At 50.2% G+C, this 18,679-nt stretch overlaps 1 protein-coding gene across 1 annotated transcript; it reads left to right on the top strand.

Moving 5' to 3' along the window:
• Positions 1–11,247: 11,247 nt before the first annotated feature.
• On the top strand, positions 11,248–12,364 carry Tmem275 (transmembrane protein 275). The gene has a single exon (XM_029561289.1). The coding sequence runs from the start codon at positions 11,248–11,250 to the stop codon at positions 11,758–11,760; it is 513 nt and encodes a 170-aa protein (XP_029417149.1). The 3' UTR covers positions 11,761–12,364.
• Positions 12,365–18,679: the final 6,315 nt, after the last annotated feature.

Genomic DNA, 18,679 nt, shown 5'->3' with positions numbered 1-18,679 from the left:
TTTATGTGTATGTGTGTATTGCCTGCATGTAGGTAAGTGCACCCATGTTGTGCAATGCCCACGGAGGACAGAAGAGGCTGTTGGATCCCCTGGGACTGGAGTTACGGACAGTTGTTAGCTGCCACGTGGGTGCTGGGATTTGAACCTGGGTCTTCTACAAGAACAACCAGTGTTCTTAACCACTGAGCCATCTCTCCAGCCCTGTCTGCTTGTTTTCCATTCAGAGTATTGAACCCAAGCTCTTGTGCATGCTGTGCAGTTACTCCACCACTTAGCTATATCCCTAGTCTCACAAAAACAATTGTTAAGCCTACCTAAATATGATGAATGTTGCCTTTTTTTCTGATCCTTAGCACCATACAGGGTGCATAGTACGTACTTAATAAATGTTAGTGTTTAACTTAAGTGGAAAAACAACTGGATAGGCTGTCCCAGAGAGCTACATTATGACCTATTTACAAGTAGGGATGGGGGTTGAGGTTAGGAGGCCCAGATGTACAAGCAGAATTCCACCCTCAATGCTTGCACCTCCAGGAGCAGTAATGTTGCTTGACCACTGCAGACACACCATGCCATGTCCTGTTTGGGGAACAGTCTCATTCTCCCAGGACCCATGCGGATGACTCTTCTCAGAAGCCTCCCCTGGCTTTGCTCCTTTAGCTCCAGGGACAGCTGATCACTCTTGAGTGGCTCTGGTCTGTTTCTCCCCCTTGGACATACAAGGACCAGGCACACAGAAGACACCAGTGGAAGTTGGAAAACAAGCCAAGACAGACAGCCCAGCTCAGACAGATGAGGAAGTTTAGACTTCTCAGATAAAAGACTCAGGTTGCCCTAGAAAAAGTCACATAGCTAGGCTTTGCATCCCAGCCTCTTCTCTGCTTTTCACAGCCACAGAGTTCAATTCCCTGACAACAACAGACCAACCTTCATCAGGGTGAATTTCACAAATGCTGGTCAGTTGTAGAGACTGGTTCCTCCAGCTCAAGAGAAACCAGCTTTCTCTCCACTGCCTCCTTCATGTCCCTTCTCATTTTTCCTCAGCATCAGCATCAACTTCAGCTCCTCCTTGATGTACGAGAAACCCTTTCCTTTTACCCACCCTCATTCTTCACCTCTGTGATGGAAGATGGGAATGTGGGATGTAAAGCCTGAGCTAGGGGAGGACGGTGCCTCTCCCCCATTTGCCTTTCCCAGGTCAGATCTTCCCAAAGAGGATATGGTAACCCTAATGCCTGAGGTGAGAGGGGGCAGGCACAGAGAAGTGCTGGTAATCGTGGTGGAATAAATTAAAGAATAATCACGTAGGGGCTGAAGAGATGTCTCAGTGATTAAGAGCACTGGCTGCTCTTGAAGAGGACCTGGGTTCAGTTCCCAGCTCCCACACGGCAGCTAACAACCATTCATAACTCCAGTTCCAGGGGATCCAACACCCTCTTCTGACCTCCACGGTCACTGCATGACATGGGTACACTTACATACATGCAGGCAAAACACTCATACACATAAAATAAAAATAATAAAAAAATATATTTTTTAAAAGAATGATCATATAGAAAGCAAGAGCTACCATCCCTTGGAGCTTTGAGGCAAGTGAGGCCTGAGTCTTCCATTCCCTTCTTTTCCTACTGTGGACTTCCAAAAACTTCCTTCCCTCCAGTGCAGGTGGATGTCCTCTCCGCCTTGCTCCAGCGGCCCCTGTGAGGCACACCTCCTCTCCTGGCCCTGTTTTGAGAAGAGAGGAGGTGATGCTGTGCTGGTATGGCAGGTCATTCTTGGGGACAGTGCCTCCTACCTCTGAGCAGCAACAGAGTCTTTCAGTGTTTCAGCTGGGGGGTGGGAGTGGACAGAGACCCAGCTCTACCAGAGGTCTCTTCGGGAAAGGAAATTGGTTCTTTCCAATAACCCAAACACCTGGGCCCTGAACATGCGATAGTTCAGTGTTGGGCTGGGTGCTGAGAACACAGCAGTGAAGCAAAGGAGGCAGTGCTCCATCTACACATCCTCTCGAAGTCACATCCCTACTGGCCAACCTGGAGGAGAATTGCTCCAGCCAAGGAGTGGAAATGAGACCTTCATCCTCTGGATTTCCTCATCTGCAAGTGGAAGATGGCTGCAACAGGTCCTCACTGGGCTATGCTCGGTGGGAAGGTTGTCTGGCGCGTGGACACATCGGGTGGGTTTTGGAATGAAGGGACAGTGGGTAGAAGTGCCCTCACAGTCAAACTTCAGGACCATCCAGGTCTCCCTGCAGCACAGTCCAGCCTCAAAGTGCCTCTGTCCAGCACACTCTCCCTGTCCTTCACCCGTGCCGAAAGAGGCATGCAGCCACATCACGGCTGATTGGGAACCGGGTGCTGAAAAGAAGTCCCACCCCTGGGAAAACACTCCCTGCCCCCACAGCATCAGGGGCCTCCAGGGCTGCAGTATTTTTGGAGACTGCAGACGAGGTCGTCCTGCTGGGAGCTGCCTAGACCGAGACCGTGTGGGCGGGCGGGAATTATTAGCCGGGGTGCTTGCAAAACGTGACCCAGAGGAGCGAAGGCGAGCAGGAGGCACCGGTGGGAACGCTGCTCGTGGGGTGCTGCTGGGGGCGAGGTCGGCTGCCCACGCTGGGAAGGGGCTCCAGGCGCGAGGCCGCTGTGGTTGTGGTCGGCCTCCCGCGCGGCTGCCTCCCTCCCACCGCCGCAGTTCTACCCAGCCTAGCGGAACTGGCTGTGCGTCTCGCCTGGCGCGCCCACCCTCCCGGAGCCCCTGCCTGCTCAGCTCAGTCGGGCGCTGCTCTCGCACCCTGCGTCTGGCCAGTCCCTTAAAGACCCGGCCGCCCTGAGCTCCGGGAAAAGCCGGGTCACAGCACCGAGTGTCCACGCCGCGTCTCAGGCAAGTGCAGGCTGCAGGAATTGGGGGTGCCGGAGTGCCGGCTAGGGCTGAGGGGCCGCTGAAGGAAAAGAGGTGCTTATCCAGCCCTGAACTCTGGGAGAAAAGAGGGTGCTCAGACAAGGGAACACAGACCTGTAGTCTTGAGAAATCAAACGTGAGAAAGAAAAACAGGGACTAAGAAGAGACACCACAGATTGGCTGCCCTGGCCTTCCTCTACCCTACCCTGGTCCCTGCTCTTTACTCAGTACAGTCTGCCCTAGAACCTCCCTCGGCTCTCCTTGCCCACAGCAAGGAGGAAGCTGAGAGAAGCTAGCAGCTAGCAACTTAAAATCCAAGAGACAGGTGAAGCCCAGAAGACAGACTTCTGTGGTGTCTCTGACCAGTACCTCCCTTTCCACTTATTTCACCAATATTCAATGGGCACTGGAGAGAGACAGATGCCCCAGTTGGGACATGCACTCCTGGCACCGGATGCCCAGTGACCAGGGGGGCCTGAACTGAGCAGCATACCATCTGCACAGGAAGGTAGAGCTGGGACAGCTAACTGAAGGCAAAGGAGTCCCAGTGAGTCCAGCTCTCCACGTCTGGTGAGCTCAGGTCCACAGAGCAGAATCAAGAGGGCTGCCTAAAGGAGTCTGGACTGGGCAGTGGGGGTCCAAGAGGGTTTTACCTATGAGAGGGGATGGGGGTGGGGCAAGGGCAGTACAGGGACCAGAGAGGAAGGGATGAACTGGAGAGATCCTTGGCAGGAGGCTCTGCAGGGCCCTGAGGTGACTTGCAAGTGTGTGGAAGGAAGCCTGGGGAAGAGAGAGGGCCCGGGGCCAGGTTTGGGTGTTCCCCCTGGGGCTGTGGGCTTTGTGGGGAAAGACAACATTGAAGAAAGCTCTACCCAAAGGCAGTAGTCCCAGGAACCATGGTTCAGAAGGCCAAACCAGAAACCAGGAGCTGAACAGTGTTCATTAAACTCAGTGGCAAGGGGTCACTGGTGACACTGGTGAGTGCAGAGCCAGGAGCATGGCAGAAACCAGACTGGAGTAGATGCACTTGGGAAAGAGGTGAATTATAGAGTGTAGGGCCCCATGGTGGGTTGGTTTGAAGACAGGACATCTACTGAGGAGGGTAGCTGAGCTCAGCTTGGGAAGGGGAGAAAGGAAGCTGTGGGCTGGTACAGCTCAGTGGCGTTCTTCTCTGCTCCTAGGCTTAGGAGTTTGGGTGAAGACTTAGGAAGGCAGGAAGCTGGACTGAGGCAAGGCTGAGCTTTGCTGGGGAAGAACAAAGGGATATCACAAGTAACAACAGGGAAACAGGTAAAGTCAGTGTGGGATCTCAGGAAGACACAAAGAATCAGAGACAAGAGGACCATGGTGAAGAGGTAGGGCTCTGGGGATTGCATGCCATCAAAGAACAGTTACAGCAAAGGAAAGTGTACAGGTCTATAAATGCAACAGGCTTAGGGTACACACAGGGTTAGAAGAGAGCACAGACTTAGGAAACAACATATATATATATATATATATATATATATATATATATACACAACTTACATCTTTGCCCCCTTTCTGTTGCTATAACAAAATACCTAAGACTGATCATTTATAAAGGAAAGTTTATTTAGCCCACCATTCTGGAGCCTGGGAAGCCCAGGAGCAGGGTACTGACCTGTACTGCCTAATCATTTTCCCTAGTAATCGGCCTTACCTCCCAACCTAACCACTCCAATTTCCACATGAGTTTGGGAAGGACAAACCATACTTGAACTATAGCAGCTTGGAACAACATTAGGCACATGTCGGTTGTATAGTGATGACAGTGGGGCGTATAGTGGAGGCAGAATGTCAGGCTTCTCAGAGGTGGACTGGTTCAGGGTGACACCAAGAATGATAAAGTCATGGAGAGCACAAGGGGGCAGGGTAGCTGCAGTGGGTTGGAGGAACTGGACACTGGAGATCAGGAGTCAAGGAACTAAGAGGATAAGGGCAGGGTAGGAGCAAGATGCTACAGGTCCTCAGGGAGGTAGCACAGGCTGGAGTCAGTCGCAAAGCCTTGGAAGGAGGTGGAAGGAGGGGTAGTTCCACTCCAGCAGTCTATAGTGCCCTCCCACACTTCCTGTTGCTCCAAGTAGCTGAGTTGCTGGGATGGGGGCCAAAGCCTGAACATAGTCTGCCCATACATGTGGCTCTGACTGGGGACTAGGAACCTGTCTGAGAGCATCAGGAAGGGAGCAAAAGGTCCAGGGCAGCAGAGCCACCATTGCCTGAAGAGGTACAGAGGTTAGCGTAACGGACACAGGGCTGTGATTGCCATAGAGTCCTTTGTCACTTGGGCCTTCTACTGTGCTGGAGTCTAGCGGCTACAGGGCCTATGGAGACCTTTCAAACCACACTCACAGGTCCTGACAGTAGAACAACCCTGTGACGAATTTGCTGGCTAGAGGCATTGGATACCCACTGTAAATGGGAGGGTATCATAGGAATACCAGAAACAGAACTCCTACGCCCTCATCACCACTCCTCGGGGCCACTACTCTCAGGTACCTAACCCTCACTTTCTACAGAGGTCTCTAGACATACATCTGCTAGGCAGCATCTGATCTCCATCAGACCAGTGTCTAGGAGTGTGTCATCCTGTGTGTCAGTCTATATCTGCAGCTCTGTATGCAGTGTAGCTATGTTTGTTTCTGGGTACATCTGGCCCCTGAGTGTGCATGTAGTGTGTGGAGGTGGGGGGTGTATACTAGGGGACAAGATAATAGAGCCCAGAAGTCACATACAGAGTAGAAAGCCAGGCCTTCCAGGCTTCCTCCTCAAACATTTTTTCTAGGTTGGGAAGTGATGTGGGGTGTGTGTGTGTGTGTGTGTGTGTGTGTGTGTGCACGCTTGCATGAGCTTACGGTATGGAAAGTCCTGGCCTTTGACTTGGGAGGAGTGATGGTGGCCCCCTGGGAATGGGGGTGAGGGACAGACTTCACTTGGGAGAAGTTGAGAGCTTGCAGAGTAATGATTAAGTCCCAGAAGGCAGTGAGTAATAGTGATGTGGGAGGTTCCCTGAGGATAGGGTAGAATTGAGGATAGTGTGAGGGACCCCAGAAGAGAGGGCTTGCTTAGATCTCAGGGACTGAGGAAGAACAGAAGAGTTCCCAGTAAAGGAACAAAGGACTCTGAGTGAGCAAGTGAGAGACTGGGTCTCACATGGAGGAAGGGGTCAGGGCCAGTGGCTAATGTCATTACCAAAGTTCCTGTACCCTCACCCAGAAGCTCTTGGGCCCTTGGAGCAGAAACTAGGGCCAGGAGGCCTGACAATTGCCGCTGGCTAGGCAGTTGTTCCTGTGCAACACAAAATTCCCAGAATCATGGCCTGGGACAGGCTGGCACAGGGGCTCAGACTGAAACTCTCTCCCCAGGAGCAGAGACCATCTACTGAGGACCACCCCAAGCTTGTTGATGATTACCTGATAATTATAATCAATGGCTGCAGTCTCTTTTAAATTTTTATTTATTTGCCCAGCGTGGTGGTGCATGCCTTTAATCCCAGCACTCGGGAGGCAGAGGCAGGCAGATCTCTGTGAGTTCAAGGCCAGCCTGCTCTACATAGTAAGTTCTAGGCCAGCTGGGGCTACAGGGAGACCCTGTCTCAAAAAGACCAAAAAAATTTTTTTAATTTATTTGTATGTGCATGTATGCAAATACATATGCATGTAAAGGTCAAAGGACAACTTTTATTAGTCATTTCTCTCTTTCCACTGTGGGTTCTGGGGATCAAACTCAGGTTGTCAGGCTTGCACAGCAAGCACTTTTACCTGTTGAGCTATCTCATTATCTCCAAGCTATAGTCTTTCAAAAAACAAGCATCTTCATACCTTCCAATAAGCAGCTATTCTGGTATAGGAGAAAATTTTCAATCTGGTTGGAACTGGTTCAAACTCCAGCTTTCCCCATTATAGCTGAGTAAAGCAGGAAAGGTTGCGTCCCCTCTCTGAACTTCCATTTCCTGTGACTGAGGATAGGTCTGCAACAGCTCACAGGGCTGCACTGCAGATTAAATCTGCTAGCTGCCATAGGAAGTGTACTTAGTACAAAGTCACTGCTCAGTGTATATCCCCCCACCCCCCAGTCAGAACCTGGGTACAGCATTGACTTCTTAGGAAAATGACTTAATCTAGTCTACAGTAAAGAATTTGGAGAAATGAACAGGTATCGTCATATTACAGATCAATGTACCCCTTCATGATACCGTGCAATATTTCTGAACAGGGCTCCATTTCCATCTTCACAACCCTCAGATACCTAAGGATGGGGCAGCAGGTTGGCAAGAGACCTCAGTTCAGGGATAATCATTATGTTCCTCCTTTATGATCAGACAGCTAAGGCCCAGGGAGAGGGACTATCAGCTCAAAATTCAAAACCCTGGCCATCCCTGAGGCCCAGCCCCAAGTTACTGCTCCTGCCCCTGATCCCACCCCAAACTGCTTCTAGAGGGGACTCCCAGATAAGGATCACAAGACCTTCTTGGCCAGAGGCAGAGCAACAGAGACAGGGAACTGCTTAGCCAGGGTCATGGACAGCTGACATCAGTGTTCAGAACCCTGGTTGGGCTGAAAAAGAGCTGTTTGTGTTCTGACTTGGCACAGTCTCCCTCTATGACCTTTCTCACTCCAGTCCTCAATCCCTCCTGTCTAGAAATGGAGGTCTTGGTTGTAGAGTGTGGTGGTACATACCTATAATTCCACCTCCTAAGATGGTCAAGCAGGAGGATCACAAATGGAAGGGCAGCCTGGGCAGCTTAGCAACTTAGCAAAAATCTCCTCAAAATTTGAAAAAAAAGTCTAGGGATGTAGATCAGTGGTAGAGCACTTGACTATCATGCATGCGGCTATGGATCGAATCCCCAACACTACTAAAATAAAAAAAAGACAGAAGACTTAGTCTAGGTGATCTTCCCAGACCTAGCAGCTTGGAGGATTCACTAAAGCAAGGTTCTTCTAATCCAAGTAGCTGAAAATTCAGAGCAACAGCCTTCCCTGTGGTCAAGTGCTAGGCTTGAGGGCTAGATTTACAGAGACAACAGAATTAATTTGGAGGTTCTAGCTTTCAAAACACAGTGCCTCAGCTTAGAAGTGACACATCTCACAGTTCACAGTTCACTGGCTAGGAGATGCTGGCTTAACATGTGCTCAGAAGAGCTTTGTAAAGGTCAACTGGACCCGGTGGTACAGGCCTTTAATCCAAGCTACTCAGAAGGATCAAAAGTTCAAGGTTTGCCTGGACTACCAAGTTCAAGGCCAGTCTGGGTAACTCAGTAAGACTGCATCTCAAAATAAAAAGTAAAAAGAGGGGGCTGGAGAGATTGCTCAGTGGTTAAGAGCACTGACTGCCTCTTCTGACCTCCGCGGCATTGCACGACATGGGTGCACTTACATATATGCAGGCAATACACTGATACACATAAAATAAAAATAATAAATATTTTTTAAAAAGTAAAAAGAGGGCTAGTAAATAGCTCAGTGGTACTCACCTAGTATGTGAGGCTCTAATCTAAATTCAATTTCCACTACCACCAAAACAAAACAGTTACGATCAGAAAGATGTAGTAAATAGCGTGAATACCTCACAGCAGTGCTAACCACAGTTCTCATAACAAAGCAGGATCTGCCTGCATAGGGTCTGTGGCCCCCTGGATACCCAACACTGCACCAGGGGTATCCAGGGGGCCACAGACCCTATGCAGGCAGTAGCATTAGATCCTTGAATTAGAGGAAATTAGAGCCACCCAAATCTCCCTTGTCCAATGTCAGCTTTCAAATCTGGTGTGAAGTGAGATGAGAAGCTGACTCCATACTTTCTGCCAGGGGCATCCTCACTCAGTCTCCGACTGAACCTTCCCTGTAAGAAGACCTTGACTTTGCCAGTTAATGCCAGATATTGGTAAATGTGGGGCTGAAGAAGCAGACAAGGACTTGAAAGAAAAAGTTCTGAAAATCCCACAGCCCTTCTGAGGGTTCACCTCTGAAATTCAGCAAAACTATCTATAGTGTGTTCCCTATCATCTGTTTTCTGACTCTGATCTCAGGCTGTCTTTTTTTTTTCCTTTTAGTCCAATTCCCAGAGCCCCCAACTACTTACCTATCTGAACCTTGGTTTCCTCTGTTATAAAATGTGGCCATTAATAAGTGTCAAGAAGCTGTAGGGATTCAGTGATATCATGGATGTAAAAGTGCTTATAAACTAAGCAGTTTGCATGCCTTTAGTGATTGCTTGATAGAATGACTGGCAGCTGGTGGAGTTACACAGTAGGGAGCTTCCTGAGGTAACTGAGGCTTATTAGAGTCAACATGTACCCTCAAGAGTCAGCATGTGCTTTCTTTGCCAGGAGTTTGGGCAAAGAAACTGCTGTTTCCAGACATGTGGCATGATCCATCTCTCAGAGCTGTGATTTTATAGCTGCCTTCTTTGTCATTTTTAATGCTTTTTACTTACTGTTTTAAGCATTTTACATAGCTAAAAGCATTCAATTAACATGCCTAGCATGGTGGCGCATACCTGTAGTCCCAGCACTTGGGAGGCAGAGGCAGGCAGATCTCTGAGTTCAAGGCCAACCTGGTCTACATAGTGAGTTCCAGGTCAGCTGGGGCTACAGGGAGACCCTGTCTCAAAAAGAAAAAAAAAAAAGCATTCAATTCTTGTGACACCCTATGAAGCTGATTCTATTTGCCCCACAAGAATGAGCATAGACTGTGAGAATACTGTACCAGCTTGCCCTCCCTGTTTCCCACTCTAAGTGCTCAGATCCTACCTATGGAATCATCAGATTCCTCCCCTCTCTATCTAGGCTCTTTTACTGACATTGTTCCACTATTCCAACACAACTCACAAACTATGATCTCACAGGCCTTGGTGCTTGTGATCTTGTGTTATAGGTCAGAATCCTCAAATAGAAATCAGATTTTCTATTTTGCTTGTTTTTCAGGATAGGGTCTGTTCTTTAGCCCTGACTGGCCTGAAACTTGCTATGTAGACCAGGCTGGCCTTGAACTCAGAGAGCTCTGCCAGCCTCTGCCTCTGCTTCTCAAGTGCTAGTATTAAAGATGTGTGATGCCATGTCCAACCCCTGTTTTGTTTTGTTTTGTTTTGTTTTGTTTGAGAAGACATAAATTCTGAGACATTTACTAGGTTACTCTTGCTTCTGCACAGGTTTCTAGAATTCTACCAGATATATTCCCAGAACCAGATATACCTAGAGATTCCTAGAAAGGGACTCTAGCTTTCATTATCATTAATAATAATTTATTTTGTGTGTATATATGTGTGATTGTGGGTGCATGCATACCACAGTATGCATGCCACAGCATACATTTGGAGGTCAGAGGATAACTTGTCCACAGTTGGTTCTTTTCTTCTACCTTGTTTTGAGGCAGGGTCTGTATTACTTCTACTACGGCACTGTGTACTCCAGACTAGCTGATTCCAGCTGGCTCCACCTCCCGTCTTACAGTAGGGGGTACAGGCTTTTTGTGTGGGTTCCAGAGGCTTTTACACGAGTTCCAGGGATCAAACTCAGGTTGTCAGGCTTAGGCAGCAAGCCCTTTTACCCATCTCCCTGCCCATATATATAGATCAGACTTTTGAAGCTAGGTCCAACTGCTAAATCCTGGATGGTGAAATGAAGATAGGCCTGGAATCCAAGAGAATGCACTGTAAAAGAGCCTAGGGGTCCAGTTCATGTGGAAACTGCCCCCTCCCCTGAACATGTGGAACATCAGGAGCTCCATCACTCACCAGGCCACTCATACAAGAGCCTCATCTGGTGTTCAGGAAACTTAATGTCACTGCTTACCAGGCAACAGGCCATTTAGATCCTGGGCCTGGGTCTTGGGTAAACTGGTAGCAGGCTCTGAGCTTCATTTTCTTCACTTGAGCAAGAAGGGACTAGACCCAGACCTTCCCTACTTAGGCTGAGAGCAGTGTCTAACACTCAAAAACTGCCCTCTGGCTGGGACTACTGAGAAAGGGGAGGAAGAGGACAATCATTTAACAAGCAACCTGCCAAGCACTTAGAACTGTTCACTTGTTTAATTAGAGCAGAAAGGCTTCTTGGAGGGAGACGGGAGGATAAGCTCAGTCTTGCCCTCTCAGGATGAGTGAGAAAACAAATTCAGATTATTCCCATGGGATGAGTTGTTTCCAAGGGCTGCCCAAGGGGACCCCTGCAGGTAACCACAAAACTGAGCTCAGGTTGGAGGCTGACACGTACCGCCCCTCTGACTCGCCCTTTTCCTGTGTGCCCACAGGACCACCACTACCTTGTCCCTGACATGTGGGCCATCCGGGACCGGTAGCCGGAGGGAGCCGAAGGCGTGCCTGGCCGGGCTCATGCCGCTGGCAAAGACGAGCAAGGCGCCCACGGCCCGCACCCAAGGCGGACTGCGGAGCTTGCCGTCGCCCGCGCTGTGCTTCGCGTGCGGCCTGTGCGTGCTGCTGGCGGGCGTGAACGTGACCCTGGTGGGCGCTTTCGCCGCCTTCCTGCCCCGGTACAACACGCCACTGGTGGTGGGGCCGGTGCTGCTCGTGCTGGCGCTCGGTTTCTTCGCCGCCTGCTGCGTGTGCAGCCGCCGGAGCCCCTCGCCCCGCACGCGCTCCTCGGCGACGGCTGGCCAGGGCGGCGGGCGCGCAGGGCCTGTGGCACTGGAAATGGAGAGTAGCGAGCGCACGGCGCAGGACACCACGGCCGTGCAGCTCAGTCCCGCCGCCTCGGCCGCGTCATCCGGCCACTCTAGCCCCGGCCTCTTCGCTCTGGATGCACCTGCACCTGCGACCACAGCCGGCCACCTGCCGCGCACGGAACAGACCCAGCTCAATCTACCCAGGGACCGGGCTGCCTCTTAGAGGGCCAGGGCCCCTGGCTGACTGGATTCTCTGTTTAGTGCATTTTAAAAGAAAACTTGAAAAAGAAAGTCTTATAAGCCCAGGGACTTGGCACTAGTGTCCTCATCTGTCCCTTCTCCATGGCACTGGGTCTCATGCCGCCAAGAAGGGTGGGATCTCTAAGCTCTACTTCACTGCCACTCCCCCTCTCCACATTGATGAAACTGGACCCTGGGCCTGGGAACCTCCCCCCAGCCATTTGAACACTATGGAGGAAGAAGCATCTACTCCAGAGGGACTACTTAGGCCCTGGGACAGGAAGAGAGAAGGAATGGCAGGTGGCAACCAGACTCTGTGCACTGTGAAAGACCTCTAGCCTCCTACCGTTCCCCTTCTTCCTTGTCTCTACCCCAACATACCCTTTAGGGTTTTGAGGAACAAAGCTTCTGACTTCAGCCAGGATGGTCCATGAGATAAGTTGAGACCACCCTTTTTGTCTGACTAGGGTCAGGGGAGCTGAAGCTGGGGGTCTCAGTGGTGAGGAGACTTTCCAATCCTGAAGGTCCCTGTGTGATTTACACTGCCAGCAACACCAGCCACCCATGACTGTGCCACAATTGCGCATTCCCACTGTGCCTCACTCCTCAATAAAGCATCTTTGAAGTCCTCTGTGGTGTGCAAGTGGAGGAAGGGGCTGACCATGGGCTCTCATAAGCACCTGGGTTCTTGGGCAGTGCCATCCTACAGCCAAAAACTTTAGTATCCTGGCACCAGCCCTCCTTGGAGACCTAGAAGGGATCCCAGGAGAAAGGAGTGTGTGACTATAAACAAAAGACTGAGACTCTGTGTGCCTGGGAATGTCTGCTGGAAAAGCTATGTCAGACATAGGGCTAGATAAAGGGTAGGAGTGACTGTGGGTGCACCTGCTGGGATCCTGTAAGAGATGAATGGCAGTGTTTAGATAACCGTCAACATCACACGTGCATGTGAGAGTATGAAGGGTGGCAGTTAAGGGTGTGGCCACCCAGCACAGAACAGACAGTAAGGAGAGAAGCGGTCCAGGGGCCATGCAAAACCTAGACCTTCTCCAAGGCTAGCTGGGCTTGCAGAGTTTGCACCCAACTTGTGGTCTAACCAAGTAGATGAGGGGTTCTGATAGGAATACGGACGGCCTTGCAAGAAGTGCCATGGGACAGAAGACTGGGGAAGATCCGGTAACTCTGAGACCCTCCTCTCCCTGCAGGGACCCAAGCAGGCACTCATGGTGGCCAAAGCTGGCCCACCACCCCTTGGGTTCTATGACTCCTTGCCATCCACCCTGAGCTTCATCAGCCTCCGTTTCTCTTTCCATGATGGGCTCTGCTGCTTTTCTACCACAGACCAGGTACTCCCCACCAGCTCTGAGGTTCTGTCTTCCTTCCTCTGCTGTTCTGTTCTCCTCTCCTCCTCTCCTGTCATCTCCCCTCCTAGGGATCTAGAGAAAAGCAAATTTGTCAGCAAGTATTGAGTAGGTCATCCCTGTTAGTTCACACAGGTCAGGGGTCTCTAACCTCACCTGGAATTAATACCTCTTCTCAGAGTATTTTCTCACCCCTATTGGATATGTGTTTGCATATGTGTGTGTGCACATGTCAGTGAGTGTGTGTGTGTGTGTGTGTGTGTGTGTGTGTGTGTGTGTGTGTGTGTGTATGTGTGTGTTCATCTTACCAAGCTCATACTCTCTTCTGGGCCAGTAGCCCCAAATACCACCTGCTTCCTTGAAAGTAGCCAGAGAGAAGGGCCCCCACTGATGCTCCCTTGGGTGTGATCTGGACCTCCCTTCTCCCAACACCTTAGGAGGAGACACCCCACATTCATCCTGCAATGGTGGGCCCAGCCCCATACCCTCTCCCACTTGCTGACAAATGCCTTAAATTATACTCTCAAGGCTCCTGTGTCTTTCGCCCCACAAGAAGACGTCTTGATCTTGTTTTGGAGCCAGCTGCTGGAGAGGAAGTATAGATCAGATACGGATTCAGGTCAGTGGATCAACAGGCCAAGAATCAACAGTGTGAGTAGAGGGGGGAGAGGAGGAGGTGGGGGCATTGACTCACTAGAGCCCCTTCCTGCCACCCCCCAAATGAAGATGATCATTTCTTTCATCTATACCACTCCATCTCCTCATTACACCAGTGCCTTGGGGTCCACTTTCCCAATCAGCCCCAGCAAGCACCCTCAGGTCTTCAGGCTTCACCCTGAGGTCTCCTCCCTTCACATAGCTTCCCTGGTGAGAGCCAAGGAACAGGCCTTTTGCAAACAGTATAGCCTGTGAAGCCCTGGAGTAGCCCCACTCTCTGTACATCGTAGGGCTCATGGATATGTTCCATCCCTACCCCTCTGCAGGCCTTTCCCAGGCAGGCCCCTGGGAGGCTATTTCTGTTAAAGTGAAGAGTCTAACAACAAACACCTTGACCTTGAAGAATCCTTGAGGGCCCATTGGTTCCTGCAGAGGGCACTGCAGAAGACTGAGCCCTCCATCCCCAGCTCTGGAGTCCTACCATGGTTTGTCTCCAGTGGTCCAGGGCTACAGTGAGGACACAGAGCTGGTCCTTCTGAAAGGATAGTGCTTCCCAGGACTTGCCATAAGGGAGTGTTGGGGTGGTACAGGGAGCCCACCTCCCAGAGGGAACTATCGCTGGCCTCCAGAAAGCCCATCTAAAGGGTTAGAAATGGGTTTCCTCCTTCTATTCCCATTAGAGGAAATGAGGGCAGCCCCTGAGAACTAGTTTTTGCCAGTGAACCTAACAGACAATTCCTGAACCTTGCTGTGTCTAGCACTAGGAGCACACTTTCTACTTGGGGAAACAGACAGTAAACAGAACTGGAAAGATGGTTCAGTGGGTAAGAGCACTGTTGCACAGCATGAGGAGCTGAGATCAGAGTCCAGCACCCTTGTAAAAAGCCAGATGTGGTCATGCCCATGAACCTAGAACCCAGAACACTGCTGGGAGTAGGGGGGTATGGGATTACTAGGGCTTGCTGGCCCCAAACCAAGCTTCAGGGTCAGTGAGAGGTTCAGTCTCAAGAGAGTAAGTCAGAAAGTGACAGAACAGATCTCTTCTGGCCTCTGTACTTGTGCACACATACATGGCACTTATGTCCACATATGCACATACAACACACACACACACACACACACACACACACACACACACACGAAAAGAATTAAGCAAACAAGAGACATCAGTTAATAAACAGCTCTGTGCAGGAAATCACAGTAGGAAGCTGGTGTCAGAGGGACCTGGGTAGTTTAGGAAGGGCTCCTGAGAGGTGACATTTAAGCTGAGCTCTGAATGACAGAGTCAGCCATGCTAAGGTTTACAGCAAGACTATTTCAAGCTCAAAAGGTGGCCAGTGAAAAAGCCCCAAGGAAAATATGTACTTGACCTGTACATGTAAAACAAGAAAGAAGGGCTATAGAAATGGGAGGGGACCCTGGAGAGGTGGAGAAGGGGTTATGCCTCAGCCCACCGCAAGCTTAGTAAGCCAGGGTGAGGAGTTAGGATTCTATTCTTGATGAGATGGGAACCACTGGAAGGTTTTAAGCAAGGAAGTGATATGATCTGATTTATGATTGTAAAGATCACTCTGCCTGCTGTGTAGAAAATAGTGTTGAAGGGCAATCAGGAAAACAAGGGGGTGGGATAGGAGGTTACTGCAAAGGATTGTGCTTGGGGGCTTGGACTGGAGTGGTCACTGTGAACAGCGGCATCCATCTCTTAGATAAATGGGGCAAATCACCCTGTTGGATTTCCTAGGAGAGGGAAAGAAAAGAATCTAGAAGAAAATTCAGGAATTTTCCTTGAGCACTTGAGTGTAATGGAGAGAGCATGTTCTGGAGGAAATTCAAGGGCTGTTAGTCCAGGAGAGCAGCCCTGAAGGCCTGCTCCACAGGCCTGGGTTCTGGAGAAGAGAGGCCCGGTATGATTGTAGCCCTCGAAGGAGCCTCTGGCCTAAGGATGGTGGTGTGTGTGAGGAGAGGTGAATACGGAGAATCTCAAGCCTAGTCTAGTTTAATCTGGAAAGCCACAGGGAGAAAGGACCCTAAGATACCCAGTTCTGAACCTCCCTCAACCTTCTGCTACTGTCAGTGCCTTTCTATGAGGACTGTACCAGGGCTTGGAGATTCACAGAACAGAAGCTCCAGGAGGTTGGGAGCTTTATGTTGCTCACTACTATTCTGACACAAGGTAGGTGGACAATAGTATCTGCCAAATGAATGAATGAATAAAACACATGAATCTCATCACATAGCTAGGTCCCTCGTAACAGACACCAACTGGACATGAAAAAGAAAAGCTTGTGTCCACTGTCCACCTGATAATTCCTGATGTCTAATTCTCTGAGGGGATGAAGTAAGAACATATAGATGGCCAGATAGGCTTCTGTGGACAGACCTGAGGGCCAGGCTTCAGGAAACAGAGGATGGCCAGATGGATCAAACCTGAGGAAACTGGCACTACTGGGAACTACCACCAGAGGGCACTCTGGTAACATGACAGGGGATACAGCCAGCTGCACAATTTTGTTTCCCCCTTTCAAAGGCCAATAACTCGGGAATTGGAGAAGCTGGGGGAGTGGCAGTTGGGGTTAGTCATTTAAATTTACTAATTTAGTAAATTTAGACACTCTTAGAATTATATACTACTGAGAAAGCCTTAACTTGGAAATAGAACTCATCAAGTTTACAAATAAGTCCTGAGTCTGGTCATAGGTTGAATCCTGGTCTTGATCCCTCATCCCAGTCCATATTGAGCTCTGGCCCTAGATCATAGAATGAACCTGATCCTGGTTATACTCTGAGCCCTGATCCTGCCTTGTCTGAACTGGACCTTTATCATGACTTCTCTGACTCTGTGCGATAGACTAAACACTGATCTTTCCTCTGTATTGAACTCTGACATGGATAGACATACACTGAGCCTTGATTATGGACATACATTAGCTCTTGTTCTGGTCATAGATTGAGCTCTGGCCCTGGGAGCAGATAGCCCTGGGCCTGCTCCATATACAGAGGCCTGAGTCTAATATTACCCCAATCCTGACTCTGGTCATAGACCTGTGAATGTACCCGCAGCCTGAGCTCCCATACAGGACAAAGATTGGACTTTGATTGTGGTCACATTCAGCCTTAATCACTAAACCTTTGCTCTTTCAGTATTCTATCATCATAAGGCCATAATACGATTCCTAACCAGTCAAGCTTCTTCCCCTAAAGGAAGAATGCCTAAAGCCACTTCTGTTAGAGATAAAAAGAATTCTAGGTTGCTTGATGGTCCAGAACTTTTTGGGCTTTTGGGCCTCTGGATAAGCAGAGAAAGGTTGGTGCTAGGCTCTCTGGCACATAATGGAAGAAGGACAGCTGAGTTCTTCAGACATCCCAAGAGCTCCAGGGGTGGGTCTAGCTGGAGACTAGCCTGGGAGCTTCTTCCATCAGCATCTTGGACTGCTCTGGAACCTTGGACAAGTCCCTGCTGCTTGCTGGGTGCCCACCCTTACCACCTTCAGTGAAAATGTGAGGTGACATTCTACATAGTGAATCCAGGCCGTGGTGGAGGCCTCACGGCCCCACCCTGTGCCCTTGCAGGAAGAGGAATCCCTTATTCTGGAAGCTCCCTTTGGCTAGTCACTCCAAACAGGCAAGAAAAAAATTATACATGGCTAAATTAGCCTCAGGTGGACACATGAGCATGGGAAGCCCCCCCCCAAGGTCTCTGCATGTTTCTGGGGTCTGATGTGTATGAGGGGTGGGAGGTCCACAAGGGACACTTCCCAGCGGCACAGATTCAATTTCTGCCCTTCCCAGGAATCAGTGTGGGTGCTGTACTTCTACAGGGCCACACTGGCCTCTGCCAGACCCACGAACTCCAGGTTCACCTTGGGAGGAACTGAGGATGAGGGTGGGGGCTGAGCCAGGCAGGAGCGAGGGCAGGGGAGGGGAGCAGCTTGAGTCAAAAAACGCTGACGCTGAAGACAATGAGCTCTCCAAGGCTGAGGCAACTCATTTGGTCCCGGCCACGCTTTATTAAATTCTCATAAACCTGTCAGGGGGGACAGGGCTCGCTTCAGTTTACCTCATTAGCCCGACACAATGACAGTGGGGGGGTAGGGATGGGGTGGCAAGGGGAGGCCGGTGCTCAGTGCTGAGAACTGAGCCAGCCAGGAAGATAATTGAATTAAGTGGCTTTTGTTAATGGTTTTTAAGACTCCGAAGTGTAAATAACATTTAGGGGCTTTCTTTTAATGGGGCTGGGGTTTCAGAGACCCAGAGAGCTTAAAGGAGGCCAAGTCTGGTCCCGGCCTTTCTCCCCTCTCCTGGGAGAGCAGCTCCTGAATATGTTGAAGTTAACGGCTTGGGGGGTTCTTGTGCAAGGACGCATGGAGCCAAAGGTGAGACCACCACTTTCTGGTGAGTCTTTGAACAGAGACAGGGAAAAAGATCACCAGCAAAAGAGGGTATAAATACAGGGGGCTGAATGTGAAGGTCTGTGCAGTCCTGGAATGTCACCATTGGCCTGGGATGTCTCTGGATGTTACTGAGGCATGGCCTGAGTGTTCAGAGAGCTTGACCTCAAGGGTCAGTGTTCACTCCCCATGAGACCTTATTAGGAGTAGAAGATTCTAGGTCTATTGCATGGGAGGTAGTGAGCTCTCCACTGCAAGGCATGTGGGAGAGCTGTGGTCTAGGGTTTCCAGCCTTTAAGCAAGGCAGTGGGTGAAACTGGACTGCAGGCTTCCTGAAGGAGACTGGACTGGAGTTGAGATATAAGAGGAGCTTACAGAGCTAGAGAGATAGCTCAGTGGGTAAAGGCGCTTGCCACCAAGCCTGACAACCTGAGCTCACTCCCAAAGATTCACATGGTGGAAAGGCTCCCACATGTTTTCCTCTGACCTCCATACT

The sequence above is a fragment of the Nannospalax galili genome, unplaced genomic scaffold (genome assembly GCF_000622305.1).
Source record: "Nannospalax galili isolate Female #2095 unplaced genomic scaffold, S.galili_v1.0 scaffold1233, whole genome shotgun sequence".
Classification (NCBI taxonomy): Eukaryota; Metazoa; Chordata; class Mammalia; order Rodentia; family Spalacidae; genus Nannospalax; species Nannospalax galili.
Note: the sequence above shows the minus strand (reverse complement) of the source record. Positions and strands in the feature narration are given on the sequence as shown.

Excerpts from the sequence above, each read along its gene's own strand:
- Tmem275 (XM_029561289.1), top strand. The coding sequence starts at position 11,248 with ATGCCGCTGGCAAAGACGAGCAAGGCGCCCACGGCCCGCACCCAAGGC.